Consider the following 26,157-nt stretch of genomic DNA (forward strand, 5'->3'; position numbering starts at 1 on the left):
TGTGGGAAGGGAAGGGGGGGGGGGGGGCGTGGGGAACCGCGCAAGCGGCCACTCTTCGGAGGTGGGACTAGAAATCAAGAAAGCAGGCATTTTCGTCGCTGGGAAAATAGCCCCGCAGTCGCGTCTTGGAAATGGCGCGAGGCAAAACAAAACAACGCAGTTAGAGTTCATGGCGTAAACGCGGCTTTCAAGGATTGACACTCGCTGCTTTATTCCTCTCTTTTTGTTACAGAAGGCGCAGACAGCGACAAATTCCCGAAACACGTTCTGAAAGGAATCCACAGCGCAGAAGACCGTTTACTGTGGCTTCGTGGAAAACACACTTGGCCAGAAGCCCCATTAAAATCGCCGCCCGGGCGCAACGTAGGTCTCCCAGAATCCCCCGGCAGTGGTCGACAGAGATGTGACGATACGGAACAAATTTGAAGACCCATAGGTTGCGGGCATAAGACAAGTCAAGGACGATTGGCTACGTTATGTAGCGTACGAAGCCAGAGTCGGAGGGCATGTGCACCGTTTTTAGCGTGCACACCACGAGCCTCTTTGCTCTCATGGTCCGTTCAGTTCTGCGGAAGAAAAGTAGCGAGTCATCATATGGCAGTCACAAAGGCGATCTTGGTCTGATCTTTTGTCTACTCAGATAGAGGGCTCTCAAATAAGCCACGGATCCTCCTCGGTCTGAAACTGGCTAACCCACCCCATCCGTAACTGTAAACGTCTGTTTGCCACTAGATAAAGCGGCGATGATGGTGAAGCGCTTAGTTTCTCTCTCTCTCTTGCCTAAGTATTACATAAATATGGTGCAAAATTATTCAGCATGCAAATCATGCCAGGATAAAGTACTCATAGAGAGCACACTAATATAGTATAATTGGGTTTCTTGGCATACGAAACTTGCCTCAAAATGGTAGCAAACTTTACCACGAGCACCACATACTGTAAAGCTCCTTCAGTCACGTGTACTGCAAGTGGGCACATCTGACAGATATTGCAGGTGACTGAAGCTGTTTGTGTCTTGTAGCATTTGTTATTACGCGATCGCCTCAATATAGTAAAAAAAAATAGGTTCGTAGGCAAGGAAAACCAGTTCAATAACTAGATTTATTATTCTGGCCTCATTAGGCTAATGATTAGAGGGTAGAAAAAAAACTACTACCGCAAGACGTCTCACCACCCCCATTGGATGACCAGAGACGTAAAGGTGTTGTGAAGATGATGTGTACTGACACACCAATTTTCGCGAAACTTTTAAAACTGGATAAAAATATTGTAGGAAATACAAGCTCGAAGGAAGGTACCTGATGCAGAAGAACTAAAATATCGCAGAAAAATTATGAAATGTGGGAAATTCACTAAATACAAGCCGAAAGACGCGTAATGTGCAGACCCAATGAGTTTCGCAAAACGTTCAAAACTGGTAAAAGTTGTACAATAAGCAAGACAGTGGAAATGTTCCTGATGCTGAAGGACTAAAATATCGTTAGAAAAATGAGGAACTCTGTGACATACGTGAAATCCACTGCTCGCCGACAGAAAGACGCCTACTAGTAAGCGTCATACGCCAAACGCAACCATGAAAGGAATGTAAATATATGAAATAATTACACAAACAAGCAAAACTGCTATGCATATAGAGGCCTGCAAAGAAAAAAGCTTTTTCAGGTCATTTGCATAGACTCATTTGTAGGTGCCAGCTACGCCCGTTTGTGATTCTGAAATGCCGATGTGCTCATTTCACAAGTTCTTTCAATAAAATGCGATACATGTTGTCTAGGCAAGGTAACTTCGTGAAGCAGACATCTACAAGGCCTGCTGTCTGATCTCGAGGAAAGGAAAGACTCGTCCAGTTTGAAAAGAAAAGTAGCGAGGAAATGTTTAGCGCAGCAATTTGCCGACACCTTGACACCATCTTAACACGAATCCGCAGAGCGTCAAGGGTATGGCGAGTAGGAGAAAAAGTTAAGGTGTTCGTGGTGCACAAGTTGCTCCTAGACTGACCCACGAGGTGTGCTCTTACGGGAAGCAGCAGGAAGAGAAACCCTGTTCGTGACATGCTTACAAAGCCAAAAGAAGGGTTGTTTTTCACAGACCTTCGCCTGGGGAACAAAAGCTTGGGCGCTTGCAGCAACTAGGCGCAGGCACGCGCCGTTAAACACGCACAGACTGCAAAAAGTCATTAACCCGTCTCCGGCCTTAAAAGGGGGCAGAGCCGCATAAACATAGTTAGCGTGAAGAAGCCAGCTTTACAGAAGACTCCGCAGGGACCAGGTTTGTTTGGCCTAGCTGCGTTGTTTGGCGTTGTCGCGGCGAAGTCATTGTTCTCCACTGCGGGAAAGCGTCTCAGGGTACTCTCTTCTTCTGGGCGCCAGGAGGGGCGCGGTTCTGTCTTCGGCTCGCGCCAGAGGACAGAGAAAATAGGCGGCGTCCGTGTTTTCCTGGGATGCACGACGAGGCCAATCCGGCCAGGGTACCCCCACTTGAGCAGCGCGTACTTAGCGCCGATGCGGCGCCATCGCGACGAGGGGCCAGAGCCAATCGATGGCCTGTCCAGCTTACTCCGCGCGCTGCTTTCGGTACTCTCTTCGCCGCCGCGGTGGGGAGAGAGCTGTCCTCATCCCGCCGCCGCTCGTTTCCTCGTTTTCTTCTCCGTTGGCGACAGCTTCTTAGTGCTGCGCATCCTCGCCCTCGGAGGAGCAGTGCCGAGGTTTGCCGCGACGGCGAAGGACGCACGGCCAGCTCCCGTTACCCGCGACGGCAGCCACTGCGCATGCAGACGCGAAACACGAGACTTACGCCTGCTCATTGTTCTGCGGCGAGATCGCTCACGCGGGCGTCCAGCCGTGTTCGCGGAGGCCGCCTCCGAAGCCAATCTCGGCCAGCTCGGGTGTAGCGCAGCTTTTATATTCGGGACACTTTCATTATCCTTTGGCTTCCTCGGCGTTCTTCTTCCCCTCCTTTGCATTTTCGTTCTGGATGGGCGCAAATGTCCCGGCTGGTTATAACGTGGATGTAAGACGCGGGCGCATCCCTTTCGCTAGCCTTTCTACCCTGGCTTTCGAGGCTGCATGCGTGCACGTTTTCAACCGCCTCTGTCCGTGTTGTGTTGGCGCATTAAACGGAAGCACGATTGCATATATGGTCCGAGAAACTAAAACTGAAACGATGTAGCCCCGCACCTTGCATATAAAGCGAAGACATGCTTTGTAGGCTGCAGAAAATCACAAAAGTCGTCCCCTACCTCGCTCGGTTTTTGGCAGTGATGTTTCTCGCAGGAAGAATCTCCATTATAAGATATTATTACGGTGTAATAAGCTTCTTCCTCCTCTTCTGCCACACCATCACAATCCCTCATCGTCGTCAGTAGCGTGACATATATCTGCACGCTGACTACGCTTAGTTCGTTGGCAAATAGACGAGGTTGTACAACAGAACCACGACAGTTAAACAAACAGAAACGCAACGAAGGGTTAACATTCCACTCAAAGCACCTTAAAAACCATGTAGAGTGCAAACGCTATCGATATTTCGCTATGTAAATGATTTTTTTTTTCAACCCTTTGCAAACTTCTAATTTCAGAAACTGCTAGATATACGTGCGATGTGTGTAGACGAGTTTTGAGAAAAGCGGATGTTATGTATGTAACAGACCTTGAGAATTAGACGATTAGTTAATAAAAGTCAATTTATAATCTTTTTAAATAATTATTTTAGGGGGAATGCTAACCTGATAAATTAAAGACCGGCAACATCACAGGCGAGCCCAGTTTTTTTTTTTTTTTTTTTTTCATTTCTCTTATCGACAGTGCGGCTCCAAATGTTGAACATCGAAAATAAGCATTTTGAAGCTCGATGCGTTGGCTTTTCGGCAGTCCGCATTCATAAAATGGCGTCCGTCCCATTTTAATGCATCAGAAACAGACGTCTTTTGTGTAGTTGACAGTGTAGAAGAAGTTGCATGACTTTGGCAACATTACCACCCGTAACGACGTTATTATATAATTATGAAATATGTAGGCCAGCTCAGCCATATTTAAAATTCACACTTTTGATATTCCGTAATTTTAACCACACTGCCGAATAAAAATATTTAAGAACTGAGCTCACTTTCGATGCTGACGGCCTTCAATTTTATAATACAGTATCGCCTCTTAAAATAAATAATTAAAGCGTTGATCACTAATTCTGCTTATTTAATCACCTAGTCATCAAGCTCTATCAAGTACGTGATGTCCACCGTACTCCACCTACAAGGACTGTACAGATAGCACAGACGTATCTCTCGTAGTTTTAATGTACAATAGCGTAAACGGTGAAAAAAAAAAAAATCACCCACAATACTCAGGCGCTTTGAACGAACCTTCAAAAGACCGACCTAACAAAAAATGTAGGTCATCGTACCCATTCTCTTTTAATTAGATTATTTTACGTCCTTTTATATGCGCTGCCTGGCGACTCACGTCGCTTGGTAGAGTGGCCGGGCCCATTAATCGAAGGCGGGGGTGGGCCACTAACTCATACAATATATATATATATATATAAAGGGAAACAATTGTTACAAAATACGCTCCATTTTCTTTCGTTGACGTTTGCCACGCCTTCCTTAATTACGCTCAGTATGCATCTTCGGTTGTGCATTTTATTATCTTACTTCATTCCTGTTTGTGTGCATGTTTTGTTTCTTGGAAATTCTGAACGCTCCAGGACTAACTTCTAGGCGAGGGCGGGATTTCCGTCAAGCGTAATTTTCTTTTCACCCGCTCAGTTTTATGTGTACTGCAAACTAGAACTCACCTGAAGAAACTGAAGTTCCTTTCGCCTTTTTGCATCACGGGAGAAAACAGTTGATGGAAAGGCCATTGCAACAGCTTGGCCTTAGTTTAAGCAGCCCGACATTGTTATCATTTGGCGCCACCATCCTTGGGCACAGTCACAGGTCTATTTTTACCGCCATGCAAAATTTTTTACTGCACTCAAATCGTTTTCCTTGCTAAATATTAAAACATCACTTGTCCTACAAATATAGTGTCAATCTCCCGTGAGTGTTACCACTTTTCATATTATATTTCACTTATTTCCCATTTTGTTTCGTTTCCTCTACCCCTCAAATTATTATTAATATATATATATATATATATATATATATTTCTTTTTATGCAAGTATATTAAAAAAAAAAAATTCTTTGCTAACCCAATTCTTGGCCGATCCCCCTCTGTGGGTATGTGCCATAAGTTATTTGGACAACAACAACAACAACAACAACAACCTACCTTGACGCATTGATGATCTCGTCGTGGTCGATGTGCAGGCGATGGTGAAGGACGTGACCTGCCTGGATACACAGTACTGGGTGCTGCTGGAGCTGCCCCGCCAGGAGAAGCAGGAACAGGTGAACGCGTACGTGCTGCGCGCCTGCGCCACACTCGAGAAGGCGTCCGAGTCAAGAACACAAGACGCCGCCGCCAGGGCGAGTGCCGACGAGGAGGCCCGCGAAAGAAAGCAGCGGCTCGACGGTGAGTGAACCCTTTTCAAGGACACGGCCGTACCAGCAAAACCGTGGCCTCCGACAATGCTGTAGACCAACGCACCGTTTCTCTCAGAGGTACGGCCATCTATGAAAAGCCGCGGCTCTATATGCGGTCACGTACTACAGTAGAAGTCAAAAGAGCTCATCCGCTGCCTGCAAAGGAACAAAACTAATACTAGCAACAGGTGGGACTCTCGACCTCATTTGGTCTATTAGGTTTATTTTTTTTTTTACTTCTATCTACTGAAAGGTGCATCTTTGTCAGAAGGCCGCCATCATGGAGTGTTGCAGGCGCCCCTGTGTGAGCGTATCCCGTTCATTGTAGCCAAATATTCGCTGAATTCCTTATACGTACGAGACTTTAACGACCAAGTTATCATTAGTATCAGCAGTATAGTTCGTGTTGATCAGCTTACCAGATATAACTTATATGACAGCCATTTTAAATCAAGATAAAGGTCTCCTGTAACCGCTCGTGAAAAACGTGTACCCACCGAAATAATCTGCGACAGCAAGGAAGGATGTTTACTCAGGGATTGCTCAGAATAGCAAAATTTTCTCGTTTATGGCTTTTTCGCGCGCTGGAGTTGTATTACACTGCTTTTTATTACTTATTTCACTCAATGCATTATTTCCGAAGTGCAGCTTCATCCCGCGAGTATCGTTGTGTAGAAACGTGCAACGTATGCGGGCGCGAAACGTGCATATCACCTTGTGTACATTTGCGAAATCATTACGGAGAATCGGCTTGCAAAATACCAGCCATTCATCGTCCCGTTTCCCAGGAAATCCAGCGCCATGGCTGTGAGCGAAGATCACGATCACGCTCATGGCTGATGGCATGGCCATGCACTGGTTGGTCCTGGGGCTGTGTGACGTCACGAAACCACGGGACATGGCCAAGTTGGCAGCGCGCTTGGCTTTTCGGAATGCAGCCTTCCAGGACCTTTGGACACAGAGTTAGACACAGGCTCGTTTGTACGGCTCGGTTAAAGCGGGACTTTAAAGTCGGGTTGTCTTTTATATAAGCTGTTAGCTTACGGTTATATGGTAACCAGTATGTGCGAGATAATATGGGAACAAATCAGAACGTTACTGATATACTCGTATCGAGGTGCATGCATGTGAAAGGGGATCTGCAGAGGGAGTTGGAAGACCGGCAGCCATAAATAACCTTCAAGACGGAGCTTAAGGGCCCTCCCAATTTTTAAACTTACTTTAAGGCGCAAAAATACCTATACGTCCTGCGTTCTCAAAAGCCTGAAAACAATTTGAAACACACTGCGAGCGACTTCCGCCCTGTGTTCATGAAACCTTACATCCAGCGGCAGATTCACACGGCGCGCAGTTCTCACCACGCTAAACCGAAGCGCTCGTATGCTTTTAATTTAGTTGCCAATACCGCAGATGAACGAATAAGCATTCCTCTCTTGTCTGCCAAGATCGCACGCCCTGTATTGAGTCATTGAATTGTCACGTTCGTCTAAGATGTGGGGACGGACGAAAAGAGGGGGAGGCGGCATAGCAGGTAGCGTTAATTAGAAATGACTTGTACCCCCCCCCCCCCTTTTTTTTTTCTCGCTGTCTCCAGCGGAGTTGCAATGAAGCTGACGATATTGGCTCGGAGCAACAGTTGGAACGACGTGCGGCGCTGGGCGACGAGCGTGCGCCGTGCCCGATCAGCAGACGGGGAAACCTCGCTCGCTCGGCAATCAGAGCAGAGCCCCGAGGGGAAGGCTCCGCGATTCGTTACCCAGACAGCCGGAGAATGCGAGCCCACCAGCGTAGCGCACGTCGCAGCCCCAGACACACACATGCGTTCACGGATCCCGAAGAGCGCCTCTCTCGGCATCTCCAGAACATTCGCTCTCCAATCAGGCGACGAGCGCCCGGAGGAAACAGACGGAAACGCTGCGGGCGTCGGCACTCGCTTCATCGCCGCCGGCTCAAAGCGCAAAATGCCGCGAATTCCCGAACTGCCTGAGCGGCCGCCGTAAGCGCTGGCCGCGGTGCGTGCTTTCGCAGTGGCTGACACAACTTTGCAGGCGGACGGAGCCGATAGCGAGTGAGCAAAACTGCGCGTAGAACAACTGCCCGTGGTGCAGACTAGTTATTTATTGCTACTCGAAACGCAGTTATCGTGCCCGAGAAAAAGAAACGATGTTGACATATGCGCACAGCTGGACATTAAGGGTAGCTTTTCGTTATTATTATTTTTAACTGAGTAGTCATTTTGTGCGCGTTTCTAAAAAGCGACGAGTGAGAGTCCCGAAACGCAAGCCGCATTGAGGACGACTCCGTAGCTCGTTCAGCAACCGTCATCCGCGGTACACGTCAGGGACGACACTAAGGAATAAAGTTAAATGTCTTCGACTGTGTCAGGGAGATTATTTTGCACTTTATTACCATGACGACGTGCCGCTTCATTTTCTTCCCATCACTAGAAAGCGTTTGCTAGGAATTGAGCAGCAGGTGTATTATGTCACCTTTCGTGCACCCATTAATAATAGCACTTTCAGAAAACGTTTCCCAAATTTTTCGTCCAACTCAAGCCGCACGTGCACAAGACAAACCCGTGAACTGCACTCTGGCCTTCTATATAGAGGGCACCAAGTAATCCCCTTCTTAAAGCAATGCTTAGACTTACGGCAAGGACTAAGCTCAGTCGTGGCACGTATATTGAATGAACAAAAAGGACAGGAACGAAAGGAAATTTCGCCTCACTATTAAACAGGAGCCGCAGTGTTCTAAATCACGTTACTTTTTTCATGATTAGCAAGTTCTGTGAGTTTATCTACTTTACCTTTCACTATACAGTGCCGCAGTATAAAGAAAATACTATTCTTCGGTTTTAGGCAACCTCCGCCATCAGCCCACCGCGTCTGTGGAGCAACTGATGGATGATGATGTAGAGTGTAAATAACATATAGTTACCCCCAAGGTAACTGATAGAATACCGATCAAAAAGAGATTCTGCAAGGTGGGGCAACATCTATGCTGCTATTCGCAAGCATGTTTTGAAGAAATAGTCACCGACTTGGATTTGGAAAAGCGTACGGGTTAGTGGATAGCAGCGTCTGTTTTGCTTATGACATTGGTCAGTTAAGCAACTAACAGGGGAAACTGCAGCGCATTATTGGTTACCTAAGCATGAAATGTACAATGGCAGACCAGAAAACCAATATTATTAAAACTGACGCGAAACAGCATGCGAAGAGTACAACAGCTAACAATAGGTGCTGAGGTACTTCAAATTGTAACAGAATACATCTATCTAGGAAACGTTGTGGCTTCTTATTCAGCCCACAACAAAGAAGTTACCGTACGAAAAATAATGAATAAAAACCTTTCGGTAGTAACTCCCAAGATAAGACCAGCAGCCTCAAAAAACTGTGAGGAATACTTAAGCTCCGCCTTATGACGCGATAGCGTAGGAGCGTGAATGCAAGGGTCTTGGCAGGCTGATTCTGATATTACCCTACCATATGAAAGGAGAGGCCCGAGTCGGCAGTTCCTGCCAAGAGTGACGTCAGGCAACCCTACGTCCAGTCAGTGCGTGACCATGCCAGCTGCCATACTACGCCTGCCATCGTCATGCATTTTTCGTTCAAAACACCAACGCCGGCGTCGACACCTGATTTTCGGTGAACGGGGCATTTAACGCTATCGCGTTAATATTCCTCCAAAGAAAAGCCTGTAGAAGTTATATCCTGCCAAAAGCCTGAAGACACATTGATGATAGCACAACGAGCTACGGAAATTAAGGTAGTAGAGGTGACGCAAAGGGACAGCAAGAAAGCAGTGTAAACAATTAGACAGCATGAGATATGGGGTGTGCACGAAACAAGAAAGTGTCGAAACCCAGGTCGCGTGGCACTTCACGGGATTTCGGCACTGCGGGGAGATGGCCCATTGCCTCCGACACGCGGAAACCGCCACACGGGGAAGCGGGCTACACCCTGAGATATGACGCTGAAATTCTTGAGAAGTGGCCATGAACCAGACATGTAAAGCAGTCGATAGAAAACCGACTGTCCCCTGGAGGAACAGAAGGGACACCGAGGGTAGAAAATAGCACCGTCCGGCAGGGCGGAAAGGAATAGTGGCGTGTATAATGTGGCCGAAGCTGACGCAGGCTAGGGTTCATCGGAGATTGATGGGACAAGTTCTTAGCAGTGGGTTGCAAATTGGTTGGTCACGACGATGATGGCGATTTTCTGACCCCGTGTGTCACAAGAGAGGCATCGACTACAATACGCATGCGCCGGCGGCGAAGTCTTGTGGCACTCCGCTTGCGAGCGCAGTCCATTTTTACAACATTCAATGGAGTGGCCTATGTTTGTGAAATCAGCAGGACGCTTCGGCTTCGCCTTTAATACTACCTTTTCATTTCGCGAATTTTGGCACTGAAGGACTGGTGGAGCATTAAACTACTTTAGGTAGCTTGGTTTTGGGGGGAAGGAAAGCGCAGTATGTTTCACTTCTTCGGTGGACACCTGCACGTACAATGAATGGCGTACATTTGGAGGTACATATGTCGTCAATTCGAGTGCCTGTTGCAAACTAGCCTCCGACTTGATTATCATAAGGATGATAAATGGAGAGCGAAATGGTACGGCACCACCCTTAACACTGCATAAAGAACGGCTGCGTCATAATTTCGATACCCAATCACGCGCCCATATTTTTTACGAAACCTTGATGCGGTGACGGCGGCGCTTTTTCGACCGAACGAGCTGTATCAACTGTCGCGTAATGACAGGCGCAGTGTTCCAGCATGTAGAGCATGCGAACAGATTTAGTGTTTTATACAAGCTCTCACCGTTTGCAAGCCAGAGACAAGTTAAAAGGCTAGGCAGCTAACTCGAAGAGGGCATGCCTGCTTGGGCGAAAAAGATCAGAATGATACCCCCAGAGACTGGGCGCTCTGATATCAAACTTTGTCATAGCTTTTTCATGTGGTTTGCCAGGCGGGAAAACTTTGCAAGTGCCCGCAGCCTGAATGCACTGTACCGACCTGTACCGACCTGTGCCTTCCATTTTTCGTCAGTCTCGGCAAATTGAATGATCCGCCTGTGGCAGCCTTTTTTTTTTGGGAGGGGGGGGAGGAAGGGGGGGGGAAGGGGGGGCAGGGGCAAAAGAACGACGGGGGCAACGGCGTATCCGTATTTGGAGCGAGTAGAGTTTTACGAAGTAACTATTCAGTCGTTCCGGTCCCTTGATGTCTATTTTCCATTTTCTTTTCTTGTCGCGAAGTGCGTGCTTCGCCCGGTGAGTTCCCGGACTTCCCGGCTCTGGGCCCCTGCTGTCGTCCCAAAGACGCGTGTCTCCCATGCGAACGCCGAGGCGGATATGCATGGCGAGCTGCATCAAGTGCTTGCAAGAGAGGCCACTCGAGGCAGCTCGGTCTCATAAAATAGCAGCTGTAGCATCATCGCTCAGGCGGAGCTCTTTCTGGCAGAGTGCCGCGGGATAATCTCGTCACGCTTCCGCCGGCACGAGAGCCGGCTCTATCCACGCGGCCTGTCGTCCAAGGGCGACGCGAAAGGCTCCATCCAGCAACGAGAGGGAGACAAAGCTTGTGGCGGACGAGGCGCGGACCGCCATGGGGACACCATCCTCCCGAAAGACAGCATCCGGGAGAGACAAAGGGAAAGGCGGCAACTGAGGCGTGCCCCGGACGCCAAACTGCCGCGCCTGCGAACGGAAACACTGACGCAGTTTCCTCGAGGCGTCGTTTCCTGCCGCGCGGGTGTCAAGTCGTTGCCAGCAGAGAAGAGGCGCTTTCCCCGCTTGGCAGTGCGGGCACGGTGTCGCGCACAAAAACACCGCTCGGCCAGTTCCGGCGCCAAGTTGCCTTTGCCGGAGGAAAAAACGAGCGGACAATGGGAAGGTCTGGCTGCCGCTCGGGAACGCGCAGTTTGCGGCGAGCAGAGCGCGGTCCCCGGCGTGCGCGACGATTGCATGCCCGACTTCTGCGGCGCCCGAAGCAGTTTCCTTATGGGCGCTCCGCCACCCGCATGCATTTATGCGCCGAAAGCCCGCCCGTTGGCGCATCTATATTCAATCGAGTCAAGTGGTCGCCGACGACTATCACCCTGACGCGTCCGCCCGAGCGGAAGAGACAACGCACGACTGTGCGGAGCAGACGACAGGAGAAAAAAAAAATTCAGGCAAATGCAACCAAGCGCGGAGTCTTAAGGAGAGGGAAAAAAAAAAAGGTACCCCGAGGAAAAAAACAGCCTTCGAACGCACGAAGACGCCTCTCACCAACCATTCCCTACTTCGTTTTTGTTTTGCTTTTTGAGACGCGTGTAGACCTGCGCTACACGAAACTCTATCTTTGCGACAAGGAAAAAAATGCGATATAAAAGAAAAAATGAGATATTTGACGCTCTTCTTGCAAATTCGATGTGTCAAACGGAAGTTGACGAAAGGAGTTCTCAGCTCTTCGAGGCGAATTTCAACAGAATTCAAACGCCGTTTTAACGATAAATTCAGATGCCACGAGCAAAACAACGGACATGTCACGGCAGAAGGGAAGACATGCCAGTTTCAGCGCGCCTGAAACTCGATCGGATGTCGTCTGGAGATGAAGGCCAAGTGGGACCTAGCGCACGGAGGCGAGAGCAAAAAAATAAGCCGCGCAGAAGTAGCAGAAGGGGAAAGATGAGGAGGGGGTGTGACGCGGAGCTGCAAAGCGTCGTCCTCGCCCGCAAGCCAGAGTTCTGTTTTACATACGCATGTACATACACGGTGTATCGAATTCGCAGCCGTGCTCCGACGGCGGTTCGACGCGGCAAGACGGCGAACGGAGTAATTTTTTTCACTCTGGCTGCTACTGCATGACTGAACGTTCGCGTCAGACAAACGAAAAGAGCGAAGCAAACAAATAATGGCAGCCACAAGCTCCGCCGCGTGCGAGCCTGTCCTCGTCTTTGCCCGGCCGCCTTCATTACGCCGCACTTTAGGGACCTTGGTGCACGTTTTTCAATAGGTCGTCTCGGGCCTTGATTTCAAACTGAACGCTGCACACTAGACACGGTGAGCTCTTTCCTGCCTCTCTCTCTCTATTTATCTTTTTTTTTTTTTTTGTTTACGTTCCAACTTCTTTCGTCTTGTCTTTTTTCTCGGAGGAAAGGGGGCGAAGGGGAAGGTATGATGTGCTCCAAGAAAGTGGCAAAGCAATGGATGACAGTGCATTCACCGCTCAGAACGACGACGGGGTTCAAAATGAAAGAGCAGAATAAAATCGTGAGCAGCGATATGTCTTTCACACTCGGTGGTCGGGGAGAAAGCGTCCCTCTCTGTGACAAATGTCAGCCGCCGGTCCCCGGGTGGGATCCTTTTGTTTCGCGAGCGCGCGCTCGCGTTCCTGCCTTTCCCGCGCGTCTCACATAGCTGGGCCGCCCCGCGGACGTCAGCGTCGCTGCAACTTTGATGCGCACTCTCATCTTTCTGTTCGGCGGAGGCGCACAATATCGACTGTGCATACACACACCGCGCTGATGCACATCCGCTAGAGCACGGCCAGAGAGTAGGTCGGCTGTGCGTCTGCCTATCTGCGGCTCGCATATTGCCCCGCATGCGGCCCGCTCAGAGTCGCGCCGGCGCGAACGGCGGCTTTGTTGGGGCGCGGCCGCCCATGATGCGCAGCAGTGGGGCTGTCTGCTCCACTAAGGCAAAAAAGAGCACGAAAGAGAAGCGAGGACGCCATCAAACGACCCCCCGTCGAGAGCAGTGGCAATCACTCCGGTCGGCCGCTGTCGCATGAATCGCACGGAGGCAGCCTTGGCCAGCTCACCGCTCGCTTGGAGAGCAACGTCAGGCATTCCTGAAACAAAGGCAAATGCAGCGTTTCTGGCCGTCGTTCCTTCAGCTTCCCGGAAAAAGAGAAATAAAATAAGAAGGGAGGGGGGAGGGGGGCGCTTTTTTATGCAGCAGTTAACATGTTCGAGTGAGTCGCGTCAGTAATATTGCCATCTGAAATTGGACATGCGCTTCCACTAAGAATATTAATGCAAATATTGCATCCCATCCTTGCCAACCGGAGATGGGATGGAGCACAGAATCACTAGGCAGTCATTGCTCTACAAACAGCTTCCAGCGAGAGGCATTCGAAAAGACGCCAACGCGCATGTTCTCATAATCTGAAACTTGGTAGCCATATTTGGCGCTGAATAAACGAGCGCCTCGGGGGAAAGTGCGGCCACAAATGTGTCGCCGAGAAGCGTGCGTCGGATGCAGCAATTTGTTCACAACAGTGTATTGAAGAACCTTTGGTATCTAGTTAGCTTGCTGACGCACCTAAATATAAGCACAAACCACCCGCCCTCGAGGCACTATTTGGCTCACGGCGACCGCGCCTTTGTAACTGTTGTCAACCGTCTCGTCGAGACGCTTGACCGTTAAACGAGTTCTCGAGACACAAGGCCGCTCTGCAGGATCCCCCCGCGCTTCAGTCGAGTCTCAGCGCAACACCCTCGAGAGCAGCTGCTGTGAAACAGAGCTTGAGACGGTCCACCGTGCAAACTCCGAGGTCGCTGTCCAGCTGCACTCCGTTCCCAGCGCATATCAGCCACACACAAACGGCGCGTCTTGTCTGGTCTGCTTATATTGCGTTTCTTGTAAAGCCGGGCGCCTTCGCCACGAAAGGATGGAAGCGCCATTCGGTAGCGGAGAGACCCAGCGTTCTGCTGACGTTTCTCGACGAAGTCCGTTGAACACTGCAGCCGGCGTACTGAGCCACGTCAGCGCTCTTTCCAAGGGTGCCCCATATTAAATGGCCAATTCAACAGCCGCCGGCGTTCAGCGGAGGTAACAACAGCGAGGACGGGACGACAAGGCGGCGTTCGTAAAGCTTAGGACAAAGCTGCTGAGAGAGACAAAAAATGTCGCTCCAAGGAAAGGAGCTTTCTTTTTCCCTTTTACATACTTGTACTTGCCTCCCCGGATTATACGGCCGGCAGTGTTATAGCCCCCCAACTAGAAGCATGTACTGCTCCAGTTTCTTCCTAGTATCTTAATTCTGTTATTATAGACTCCGCCGTTAGCTTCACGATCTAAAAAATCCTAAAAATTTCTCTCTCCTACTCAAAAATAGCCTAAGCCTGATCATTTTTATTGCCCCAGCAACAAGTGCGACATCCCGCACGAATGACGACTGCGGCGTGTGAAAATGAAGCGAAACCGGGTTTAAAGACGCAGTTGGAATGCGATTGACTAGTACTGGTAACGCAGACCTGCCGACTAGCATCCTTCGATTGCCAGACTGTTTTTTTAAAGCGCAGCTCTCTAGCGCCCGCTCCTGGCATAAGTGGTGTCGGCGTAACCGGTCGACAGCCATAGGGTGGCATATAGGAGGCCAAACTGGGTGAAAGATTCTGCTCGGCCTCCCGCAATCCACCATGGTCATCCTAAAGCCAGAGGTCTCGGACAGTCGGGTGAAGGGCAGCGTTGAGATCCCAGGGGACCCTTCAAGGGGAACCTCAAGGGATTTTTGAAGTTTATAAACTTATCACTTTCTTTAGACTAGCCGCCTATGGTACAAAAACCGTTTTTCAAAATATCAAGCAGAAGTATCTTGAAGGATCAAAAGCCAGGAAACCTGAAGAGAAAGTAGGCTTCGCTCCTCCTGTGACGTCACTACCGAGAAATCTATGACGTCCCGAATATGGTCACAAATTCTATGATGTGCGCGTTGATTAGCTATAAACTGGCGGCTGCAAGTTATAGCCGAAGTGACTGTTTTTCTGCAATGACCAAAAGGAAGCTCATACTGGTGTCCTGCAGAAGACGTGGGGCGAATGTAGACGGCCGTGCATCCAGTGACGTCACGCACTCAAGGTTGCCCGCAAAAGTCTCCCCAACTGAGGACACGGAATGGGAAATTTTAAAATCCACTTGCGCTGCAACAAAACGTCGAAATACTGTGAAATTTGGCACAAATGACCAGAAGACTGGGGAGAACGTGCACTGAAAGTTTCAGTAAAATTCGAGGAGGTTGAAAAAACGGCGTTTCTTTTTCACGCATTCGCATCTAACACTGAAGGCGAAACTTAAGTGTACCTGGGGTAGGGCGCATCGAGTGGCCACTCTATTGCAAGCATTGGAGCCTCGAATGTGAAGCGTGCAGCGGCGTGAAAGGGGAAGGTGGAAGTCTAAAAGGCGGAATGCGAAGGAGGAGGGTAGGCGATGACCGGGCGTTGTAAACGAAACATCCCGAAACACCTTTAAAACCTTTAACTAAACAAATTTAACATGTAGGAGCTGGAAGGTCGCATTTACTGCGAGTGTGAAGGTGATACAGATTTCTGCCCGAGTGTCCAACTGACAACTCGGTAGCTATCAGATGGGAAGGAGACATTGAAATCAAACCTGGGACCACTATATTCCCGTCAGATATGCAATCCCTAGGTCACGCAGGTACAGTCGTGGACAAAAGTGGTATACTCCACGCGAACCGAAACGATTGCATTTTTTTAGTATAAAAAAAAATGTGCCACGCAAAATTGCTTGGATAAGATGAAAAGTATATGATGGAGGGTACCGTTATGCATATCTCAGAAATAACTGCTTCTCTGTCAAAAAAATTTGGCGGGCAGATTTCTCGGAGGGCTTGGAGTATAGCACTTTTGTCTACGGGGGTACGTTCGTACGACTTCTTTAAAGCGGGGTTTGATATCTACGTCTGGTGGCGGCTTGCGACCGATAGCTGGATAAGGTGGTAGCATAGGACTGTATGCTAATGGGCGTCGAATATATAATCAAGGGATTAGTAATTAAGGGAGCTGGTACTACGCAAACGAGGACCCACAAGGAGAACCGCAGACGAGAGCCGTTGACGCCCTTCAAGGCGGAGCTTGAATGTCCCCCGCATTTGCTTTGTAACTGGCTCAGTTGATCATCGCTAAATGAATTTGCACTACACTATACGACATTATCCAAATCGTATGACCTTCGATTATGACCAAGTCTGATTCACCCCGAGAAAAAGTATTCGCACGGATATTGGGATGTTTTGCGAACACGCATATGGATTGCGCACACGGAGAATTCTAGTTTGTATGGCGCAGCGGTGGCCCAGTGATTAGTAATTGAATTAGTAATTAGTAAATGCTTTGAATTCGGCGTTCGATTCGCAATCCCGCCAACGGGTACCCGCCGGTGATGCAAAGGCCACACGCTGTCCTCTGGCCTGCATGTGTTCCGCTTATAAGGGGGTGAAATGCTTGGCCAAAGTACCTTGTGCCACTTTTTGGCTAAAGCTGCCCTTGCGCTATTAAAAAAATAAAAAAATAAATAAACGAATCAGTAGTATGCATGTATGAAAACTTTATTGATCCACCGAGAAGGGGCCTTCTATTCCCCGGCTCCGGCACGCAGGCCGGAGTCGCGAGTCAGGAAATACCCCGCGAATTAAGGACTAAGGAAGTTGCATTGTTTCTTCACGGCATCAGCTGCCAAGCGAATGGCTAGCTGCTGGATGGCGGGATCTCTGCTCCGCAGAGCTTCCCAGGCTTCTCTACTATCTATGTTTAAGCCGGCGCCCGGGGAATCGGCGCATTCCCAAATTATATGATCGAGAGTGCCATGACCACAGTTTTTGCATTTCGAATCGTTTTCATCTCCGGTCTGTGTCAGGAAGACCCAAACTGGACAGATGTAATTTTCAGCTTGTAAACGCCTCCAAATGCACACCTCATTGTTGGAGAGGACCGATCTGGGGGCGGATAGATTCTTCTACTCAGCTTAGAGTTCTCGGCAATTTCATGATATGTTATGATACAATCTTTCATTCCCTTATATGCTTTTGAGTGCCTTTCTTCTGCTAGGCCCAACCACACTCAATGATCTAAACTTGACGTTCGCGAGTGAATGTTGTGAGTCAAAAGTTTTTCAGCATCCTCGGCTACTGACTGACAGGCAACGGTAATGGTTTTACCAAAACGAGCATGTCTCTCACTACAAGGCTCGGAGCGGTCCCGAACACTGAGGTAGAGTATATTACCTCTCCTTTCGGGACCACCCTACCGGGAAGATATTATTTCGAAAACCTCGTGATATCACAGTGAGCGTATCGCCAGTGCAGATGCTCGTATAAACTATATCCTGTTTATTCTTGTTCTTTTGTCGCTCGTTCGCAGGCATGACGGTGCAGGAGATCGAAGAAGAAAATGCGCAAACCATCAACGACCTTTACCGCCTGCTGAAGAAGTACAGCAACCTGCGGGGCATCGTGCACGGCCTGCAGATCGCCTACACAGACGCTAAGGTGTACCCCTTCATACCGCGCTACAACATGCTCAAGGATATGATCAAGTGCGTGCTCCGGGACCCGAGCTACATGGAGGTCTGCCACGAAGACATCTCCCGGACCTAGTGGCGCCCGCTTGCCGCCGCCGGTTGCATCAGCCTGTCGCTGCTGCCGCGCTCTGTCGCATCTCTCTGCCTTCGCGCACCGCGCCCCCGCTGCTGGGTCGCCGCTGCAGAGGCGAACGTAGCTCAGTTGCCTTTTTTCCGCTTCCTGGGTGCTTTGCGTTGAAACAAACATTACAGGGCGCCGCTTAGGGAGAAAAAACACCGCTTGTCCCCTATTCATATCAGGGCACGCATCGAACGCGCTCAAGATGGCATGCAATTGAATCGGTGTACCGGCGTGGAGATGGGGTGTGCATTTCGCGTTCCTTTCCCCCGGCACCACGTTAATCAGTGCTATAGCTAACCGACGCCGCATCGAAGACCTTTGAGGATCTCTCGCATGTGCGTGACACATTCATGCCCGCAGTACATTTATCTACTCGATTTATAGACCCCTATAGCTTGGCCTAAAAGCAGCATTTCGCAAATTATTGCCTGCTTCTTTTTCATTTTCGCGCTCAAGATTCATTTCGTGGTCGACAGCTTCTTATTTTTTCTCTTTTGTCTTCGCAGTGGCGTCGTTCGCTTCTTGGAATGTACCGCATCGCCAGCATTTAGGCATACACAGCGCTGTCGATGCGTCCCGCGTCATCTTCGGGGAAGAAAACGTGAAAAATCACCTCGCGGACCCCGGACGCGCACCTGGTACGTCGTTACCGCGGTCATTAAGACATGCATTAGCGAGGGAGCACAGCGTTGCCCCATCAAGAAGCACTCTGGGCGACACACGCAGTGGCCCGCCATCGATGCGCGCGGCCGCGATTACGACCGGTCGGGCGGCGCCGACTCTGCCGACGAACTCAGCGTCTGGAAAAAACTTCCTCGCCTGTCTGTGAACTTCCTCACCGCAGAACGTTGCGCTTCACGCCACACACATACACACGTACACACACGCCACTCACTGTCGCTCCAAAGGTTCTCAGCAATGACGAGCTTACGCGTCTTGTGTAATGCGCGCAAATTAACTTACTCGAGGGCCAACTTGAGTGTACCTTGCACTCGACCAGTTTGCCGCGGGCACATTCAACTTGGCTAGCGATATAGGTGCACTACAAAGCTAACGAGAAAAAAAAAAAAAACGAGTGCAAAAAAATACACATACCCACACACAAAATAGACAGCCGTGTACGGACGGCGACGCCGATGCGCGCTTTGTTTTCGACGCTAACACCGCTCGCCTCCAGCCAGCGCCCCACACGGGTGGTGCTCCCTAAAGAGCGTCACTACATGCCCTGGACGAGCTTTTACCAGCGCGCTGTGGAGTCGCGTTGTCTTTTAAAAACGCGCACACAGGCGCGACGTTGTTCGACTGCCGCGGCAAGTCTGAGACAGAACGGTCTCCATCGGTCAACTTGCACTCTCCCGCAGTCTCTCTGCGACCCGGTGCCGCTGTTTCGGAGAGAGCTTAGGGTGGCGTCGTGTACATATATCGAACGGTGCGGAGCCTTTATAGCCCTACCGAACTGGACTTGTAGGGTCGAAAAACTGGCCGGCAAACTCGCTCGTTGCATCGAACGGGGTATAGCTGCACTGGAGACACGCGCCACTGAATTTTATGGACGGGCATTAGGTTCCAACAAACGGAGAGAGGGAAAAAAAGAGACTCGTAGAATTGCGATAGCCGCACACCTAGCAGTAGAGTGACGTCGAATCGAAATGGGTGCTCCTAACCACGCGGAAAAATTTTACCTGCTAGTCTTAGCGACTAACGTTATGTGCTGCCGCTGCTCTAGTTACCAGTACAACGCAACAAAAAAAAAAAAAGTGTGTTTAGTCGTTTGCCGTTAGTCTACCGCATTGGACCCACTTTGAATCGATCATGTAGAAGTCGTGTTGTTGGCTTTAGCTATATACTGCATATAACTGGATCATTATTGTTGCTTTTATTTTTCCTTGGGCGATGCGTATGTATACGGTGCAGAGGAACGAAGTGTTTGTATTCGTTCTTCTTTGTAAACGCTGTGTGTCGTACGTACATATCACAAAGTGTGTCAACGAGCGATGCGTTAAAACGGGGGAAGTGGAGGAGAGAATGAGAGACGAGCGCAGTTTGCATGGCATGCCTTGTCACGCTGTTTGTACACATACATTGATGTCTCCATGTGATACCGGGTTTAAAAGGCTTCTTGTAACATATGTGTTCGCCGGTGTGCCGGATTGTGATTTTTGTAATCGTTGCACGTTGAACTATAGGGCCGTGGCTAAGCAGCCCCACATGTGTCGTCGCGTACCTTGTGACAAGCGAGGCTCTCGGACCTCACGCAAACACATGGACAGATAGAAACAGCACACGCATCCGCATTTGCGCTGCGCCACCTGGCCGTGGCACACCGAACACAGTCGACGATTATCGGATGTCCTAGCTTTTTGTTTTGTTTTTTTCTTGGCTTATTTTCTTTCGTGCTGCCTGATTCCATGAAATAAGCCGTGTCATCTGCTCAGCCTTTCGGTCATTTTCTTGCGGGAAAAGAACTATGGTGGAGAAGAAAAAATATGGCAGGCGCCTCACACGTCACTCATTTTTTGCACAAGCAGTATGCACCGAGGCCTCACTATGGTGCAGCTGGAAACGCACAGAGCATCGATTTACAGCGCGAAACAAGCTACGTTTTTTGAGCTCATTACGTCTTTCAGAGGATGCATGGGCAGGGATGCTGCTATTTAGTTAAAGAAATATAATGGAACAGTGAATACGTGCGCATTGATTGGTAATATACACAACCTCATAAAGTCCATCAATATAAGGCATGGTAAGGATGCGAGAAATACTGTCTAAGAACTTCAATTTTTTTTTTTTTTTTAATATGCTTCGCGTCTTGACTGGACCTAAAGATTCTGTTTTGAAGAAACTGGCGCACACTGAACTAGTTTTAGCGTTAGCCTTGTTGTAGCGTATTTGTTTTTCTTTTCGCCGTTGCTGTTGACGGCCTTCGCGTCGTCTCCGGAAAAGGAAAAAGAGATGAAAAGACGAAACCGGGGAGTGCGTGCCGGGCAAATTGATTGCCCAGCCAGCAACGGTGCGGACAAGGCGGAACCGTTTTTCTCCCGTCACCGCCTCATGTAATTCGATTGAGCTTCGATCGACAAGATGACCACCGGTTATTTTTGTCCTCACCCTCTTCGATCGGTGCTGGGACAGATTGCCAGCGGTGCATGCGAAAAGGAACAAGAGGGTGAAGCGGCGGTGGCGTCTGCATATTGTGTAGAGTCAAGGTTAATTATGCCTCCGCGCGCAGTGAATGGGGCGTAAGCCGAGAAGGCGGCTCGGTGACCCGTGGCAGCCCCCCCCCCCCCCCCCTCCCTTCCCTCCTTCCCTTATCGCCAAGGGCGTCGCGGAATTGAAATGCTGGCCGAGTGTCATCGCGCGCGCAGAATACGCTCTCGCCGAAGGACGAAGGCCCGGATTGGCGGCGGAGCTAGCGACGACCAAGGGGGAACGGTTTGTTGACATACCACGCCAGCGGCAAACTCTTAATGGCGATCGGTACAGTGCCTTGTTTGCTCGCACACGAATCACGATTATGGAGACGTGTGAACGCCGCCGTTACGACTTTGAAACGGGCACCAGCGCTTGTTCTAAAATTTATCGCTCTAGTAACAATGTCCTACATCAACACCCCCCGCACCCTTCGTCCATGTACCTCTTTTGCGAAGGAACTTTAAACTGCCATTGAAACTACGGACAGCGCAAGCACGCCACTCTGCAATATGCCTACTGCGCCGCCCAGCATAAAATAACCTCGCGAATCTGTACGTTTGTTTAATTAGGAATTCCAGATCGTCGCAAACCGCGAGCGTTATTTTTTTTAACGAGGTGTGCGAGCGCTTAGGGGACGCGCTAAGGAGAGATGGGGCTCCACATCCTTGACTACGCGCGGGCGCCGAAAGTGCAAACGGGGCTGATTTTGAACCCTCAGTGAGACACAGGGGCAAACGATGGCATTTGTAGCGTGCATGCTGCAACCGCGACAGTAGCAGATAAGGAGCTACTGCGAGTAAGACATCTCGTTCGGACCACTGAAAAGGCACCTTGCGTCAGTGAGGCGTGCTGGAAACTATGTACCGTTTTGTTGTGAGACTCAATCTCGCAAATAACCAGAACCTACAAGCCGCTGGCAGCAGACAACAGTTACACAGTGTGTGAGGACATGTGTTCGAGAATGAAATAGGAACGTTTTTAAACAAAATATGCCATTCTGTTGTCCCAAAATCTACATCTAGAAGGAAATTTAAACATCAGCCGTCCCTGTTTTCGTCAGAAGGCAATCTTCAGAAGCTTTGGTTCCGCTTAAGCCCGAAGTAATCAGCGCATGTTCTCGGAGCATATTTAGGAGTTATCAAAAATCGCCGAGCGAAAGTTGCATTTCTGTCACATTTTTTTCCGTCTGCCTGTTAGGAGCAACTTTATTTTCGAACTGAAAATGGAAAAGACACGTATACATTTACACATATTCGCATGCTATACACTAGCCCATTTTATCAGATCACCTAAAAATTCGCAAACCGCGTGCAGACGTGCGCACACGTTAATTGGAAATACTTTGTAATATTCGCCTATCTCAGCGGAACAAATAATTCCTTAGATACGCAGTCACTTCTCCGAGTAGCAAGTACAGGATCATGAAAATACGCGATAGTTTCTACAGGTCGCAACGTACAGTTACTTTGTCTGTGATTCAGCACGTACGCTCATTACGAGGCACAATATCACATGCAACAGCTCACACGTGAAACAGCCACTCGCACCCCATCCCATCCCCGCCAAGGCACATACTCTCTACCACACACCAGCATACGCAGACAGCAAATGCAACATTAATATATTGGTTGTTGGCAACGCTAGTTGTGTTCTGCATACTCTTTCATCAATGTAAACTCCTAGATGTGTGTTCTTGCGTAGTTGCGTAGTATTGATAGCTTTAGTAGTGCTCGCATTGCTCTTGTCTCGGTGTCCTCTGTTCAGTGTGTTTAAGTGAACGTGTGTAGTGCTCGTCCTCGTAGCTGTTCTTTCCGGCAGTTCTTGGCTTTCTTTAAGACTACATGTTTCGAATAGTCAGCATGGCTCTCATAGAAAACCCTGTTAGCCGGTCACGTTTATTGCGCTAGAAGATGGTCTGCCTTAAGTTGAAGTTCAGAAAAAAGCAAATGTACCCGATGAACACCGTCAACAACAACAAAAAAAAAAAACAACTTTTAAACAGAGATGCCTTACACGAAAACAAGCTGAACAAACTTGGCCTGGCATAAAAGCGATTGGGGCTCCGTGTATATGTTGCGTTACGTTCAATCTTGTGCCTGACATAGTACTGTCCATGACGTATTGTACAAGCATCATTGCTGTTTTTTTTTTTAAATTGTTGTTATTGATTGTTAATCGGCATTTCCGATCGCCGCACGTCCAACTGGCCGCAGAGTTCGGACGCACCGCGTCTTGGTGGGCGCCCGTAGTACTCCTCGTGTGCGCGCACCTTGTACAACAAGAAAACTTGCCGATCCTCCTTCGGTTTTTCGCTCACCTGACGTCGAGCACGTCGGTGCATGAAACGAACCCCCTCTGCATGTCACCTCACGATACCCGCGGTGAGCACTCGTGGCCAGCATTTACAACCTTCCGCGCACATATTCGGCCAGCCCCCGCTGTTAGCCAGAGCCGCGCATAGTATACGGCCCTTGCTGCGAGCTATCAGTTTAAGGGGCAGAAACAGTGGATCAACTAGAAAGTATCGGAATAGCGAGGCGCTCATCTATCGAACAAATGCTGGGCTATACAGTGGGCAAGATGGTGATAAGCACCGCGTTCTCCGCCTCGGCGGAGGCCTGCAAGGCTCGCGCACTGCTGGGTGCGAGTAGACAACACCGACAGCACTGCCAAATGAAGAGGCCCAAGTGAACGAGGCCGCCGTGTATCGAAAGAGATTACTCGGCAGGGAACGTAGAAAGAGACACAAGCTCATATAAGGCGCCCGAAATTCGGCGGCCCTTACATTTTGTTTTGTGTGTGTGTGTGTGTTTTTTTACTTGAAAGGTGGCACCACTGCCGATTTTATTGAACTCTCTGTTGTTCATCCGCAACTCAAGTTTTCATAGGACCCCAAATTCTGTAACAATACACTTGCATCGACTCCAGTAATTGGCATAATCGGATTCGGGGCTCCTCTTCGGATCAAGCAAAAGAAAAACATGTCTCAGCCAGTGATGGGCGTTTGGCGGCTTACAAGCATAAACCAACAAATTTCGCACGTACTGCGACCTCACGCTTGTCTACGGCACGTTTCTGTAGCGAAAGCCAAGTGTGTTTCATAGACCAGGAAATACTTGTTCGGCTTGGTGGCTGAGCCATGAAACGTTAAAAATGTAACTTGTCAGTGTTTTTTATCTTAAACATTCTCTTTTCGTAATTTTGAACACGCGTAGAGCAGAGAAAGCAAAGTAAGCATGAATCAGAAACCGCCGTCGAGTCAGTAGTCAACCATCTGATCACGAGTCTCTTGCGTGCGCTCGGCAAACTTTCCTTCAACGCAGGTTACCTGCCTCTTTCAGCTTACTTCTTTGGCACTCGCAACACGATGCAGACAAAGCAAGGGTAGTTTTGTTCGTTTCTTTTTCTTTTTTTTTTTTTTTGTTCGATTGCATAAAATGACTTTCGCACCTTATCAGTGCACCATCAAAGCACTGGCAAGGTTCCGATTTCACCGCATCATCTCAGGTGGCTCTAATTAATTGTACCATTATTTTGCTTCTTCAAATATACACGAGAAATTAACCAAAAATACCGCCAGTAGAAATAAGCCTGACAACACCTGCCGTTCCGCAGACGAGCATCCTGCGCTCTTTTTTGTGTACGTGCATTATGTCTCTGCTTGGGCTTGATATGGAGCTGCTGATGTGCCGCGTCATCTTCACAAAAGGACACTAAAGATTTCATACACTAGCTACATTTTCTTCCAACAGCTGGACTTCAAGGCTTCTAGATCCCGCTCAGTATTTATTTTATTTTTACCGAAAACAGCCCTATTTTGGCCGTTTCATTTTGTGTTGGGATGACATTTCACGTCATCCGTGGCATAAAACAGGCGGTGCAACACACAGAATCAAAAGAAAATGACACGTAAAGAGAGTTGACTTTCAACGCGTTTACTTTGGTGCAAGGCTCCACATATAACGCGGCAGTCGGCAAAGATGCAAGTGCGTAGAATATCAGCATGCAAATTGAAGGTATTTTAATTCCTCCGCTGCCATAGATACGGATGATCTGCTGATGCTTCCACCATCTGCGCAAACTATTTAGCTCGTCTGTTATTTCCCGTGTGAGCCGACCCTTGTGCTTACTCTCCCTCAGCAAAAACAGATTCGCTTAGCACCATAATCCCCGCCGCGTTGGTGCAGTGGTCAAGGCGCCGCTCGACTGCTGTGCACAAGGAAGCGGCATCGCATCCTGGCCGCGAAGGCCATAAGCAGGGCGTCCGTGTGCTATGCGATGTCAGTGTATACGTTCTAGAACCCCAAATGGTCGAGATTTCCGGAGCACTCTCTCATAGCCTGAGTAGCTTTGGGACGTTAACTAACTTCGCGTCACACTGGCCAAGCGTAAGGATCGGCTTTCGCGAGAAATAACTGCGGCTAATGAAATAACATGCCCGTATGACACGGCCATCCGCACACCTGGCAAGCAATTACAACATCTTAAATTTTGCGTGCCGTTTTTTTTTTTTTCGCAATTAGTGCTCAAGTCGCCTACACCGTGACGATTGTCACGCTGTATTTATTAGATACGCGCTTTAAAATTATATGTGTTAAGTCAGCTTCGGGTGCGCTTCCGTCGCATCCCTATTGTCCAGTGCGTTTCCGCTGCTTGTTTCAAGACGAACAACCAACAAGCCCAAACGTCTGTGCTCGTGTCGTCGGTGGCGTTGTCTACTAACCGTGATGGGCGAGTCCCAGCACGGTCGAGTTGGGCGGCTGGTGAAGCCGGTGCGCATCAAGCAAACGTGAATGTGCAGGGTATTATTGAGCCACGTGAGTAGTGCACACGAGCGGCGCCGAAAGAGTCGTCAAATGCTTTCTTTCTGCTATTCACGTATAAACGAACGAGAGCTCTCAAATTTACGCGGTTCATTCACCTACGCACATCTGCAATCAGAATCCACGTTAGTGCTCTGCTAATGTCGTGCTTAATTGAGCCACGTCGAAAGCCCGACTACTGCACACCACC

The 26,157-nt window shown here is 49.1% G+C and overlaps 1 protein-coding gene and 1 long non-coding RNA gene across 2 annotated transcripts in view; one reads left to right on the plus strand and one right to left on the minus strand.

The window, feature by feature from the left end:
* The window catches only part of LOC146205047 (uncharacterized), a 129,670-nt gene extending 111,763 nt beyond the window's left edge, over positions 1 to 17,907 (plus strand). Inside the window, exons 4-5 of the mRNA XM_084589734.1 lie at positions 5,307 to 5,511; positions 17,672 to 17,907. Of these exons, the coding sequence (XP_084445860.1) occupies positions 5,307 to 5,511; positions 17,672 to 17,907 (441 nt within the window). The remainder of the gene's footprint in view (positions 1 to 5,306; positions 5,512 to 17,671) is intronic.
* The window catches only part of LOC146205048 (uncharacterized), an 82,404-nt gene that overhangs the window by 50,758 nt on the left and 5,489 nt on the right, over positions 1 to 26,157 (minus strand). The gene's annotated exons all lie outside the window — the stretch shown is intronic.

This window comes from Amblyomma maculatum, chromosome 1 (assembly GCF_055883805.1).
Source record: "Amblyomma maculatum isolate TAMU_Amacu chromosome 1, ASM5588380v1, whole genome shotgun sequence".
Lineage (NCBI taxonomy): Eukaryota > Metazoa > Arthropoda > Arachnida > Ixodida > Ixodidae > Amblyomma > Amblyomma maculatum.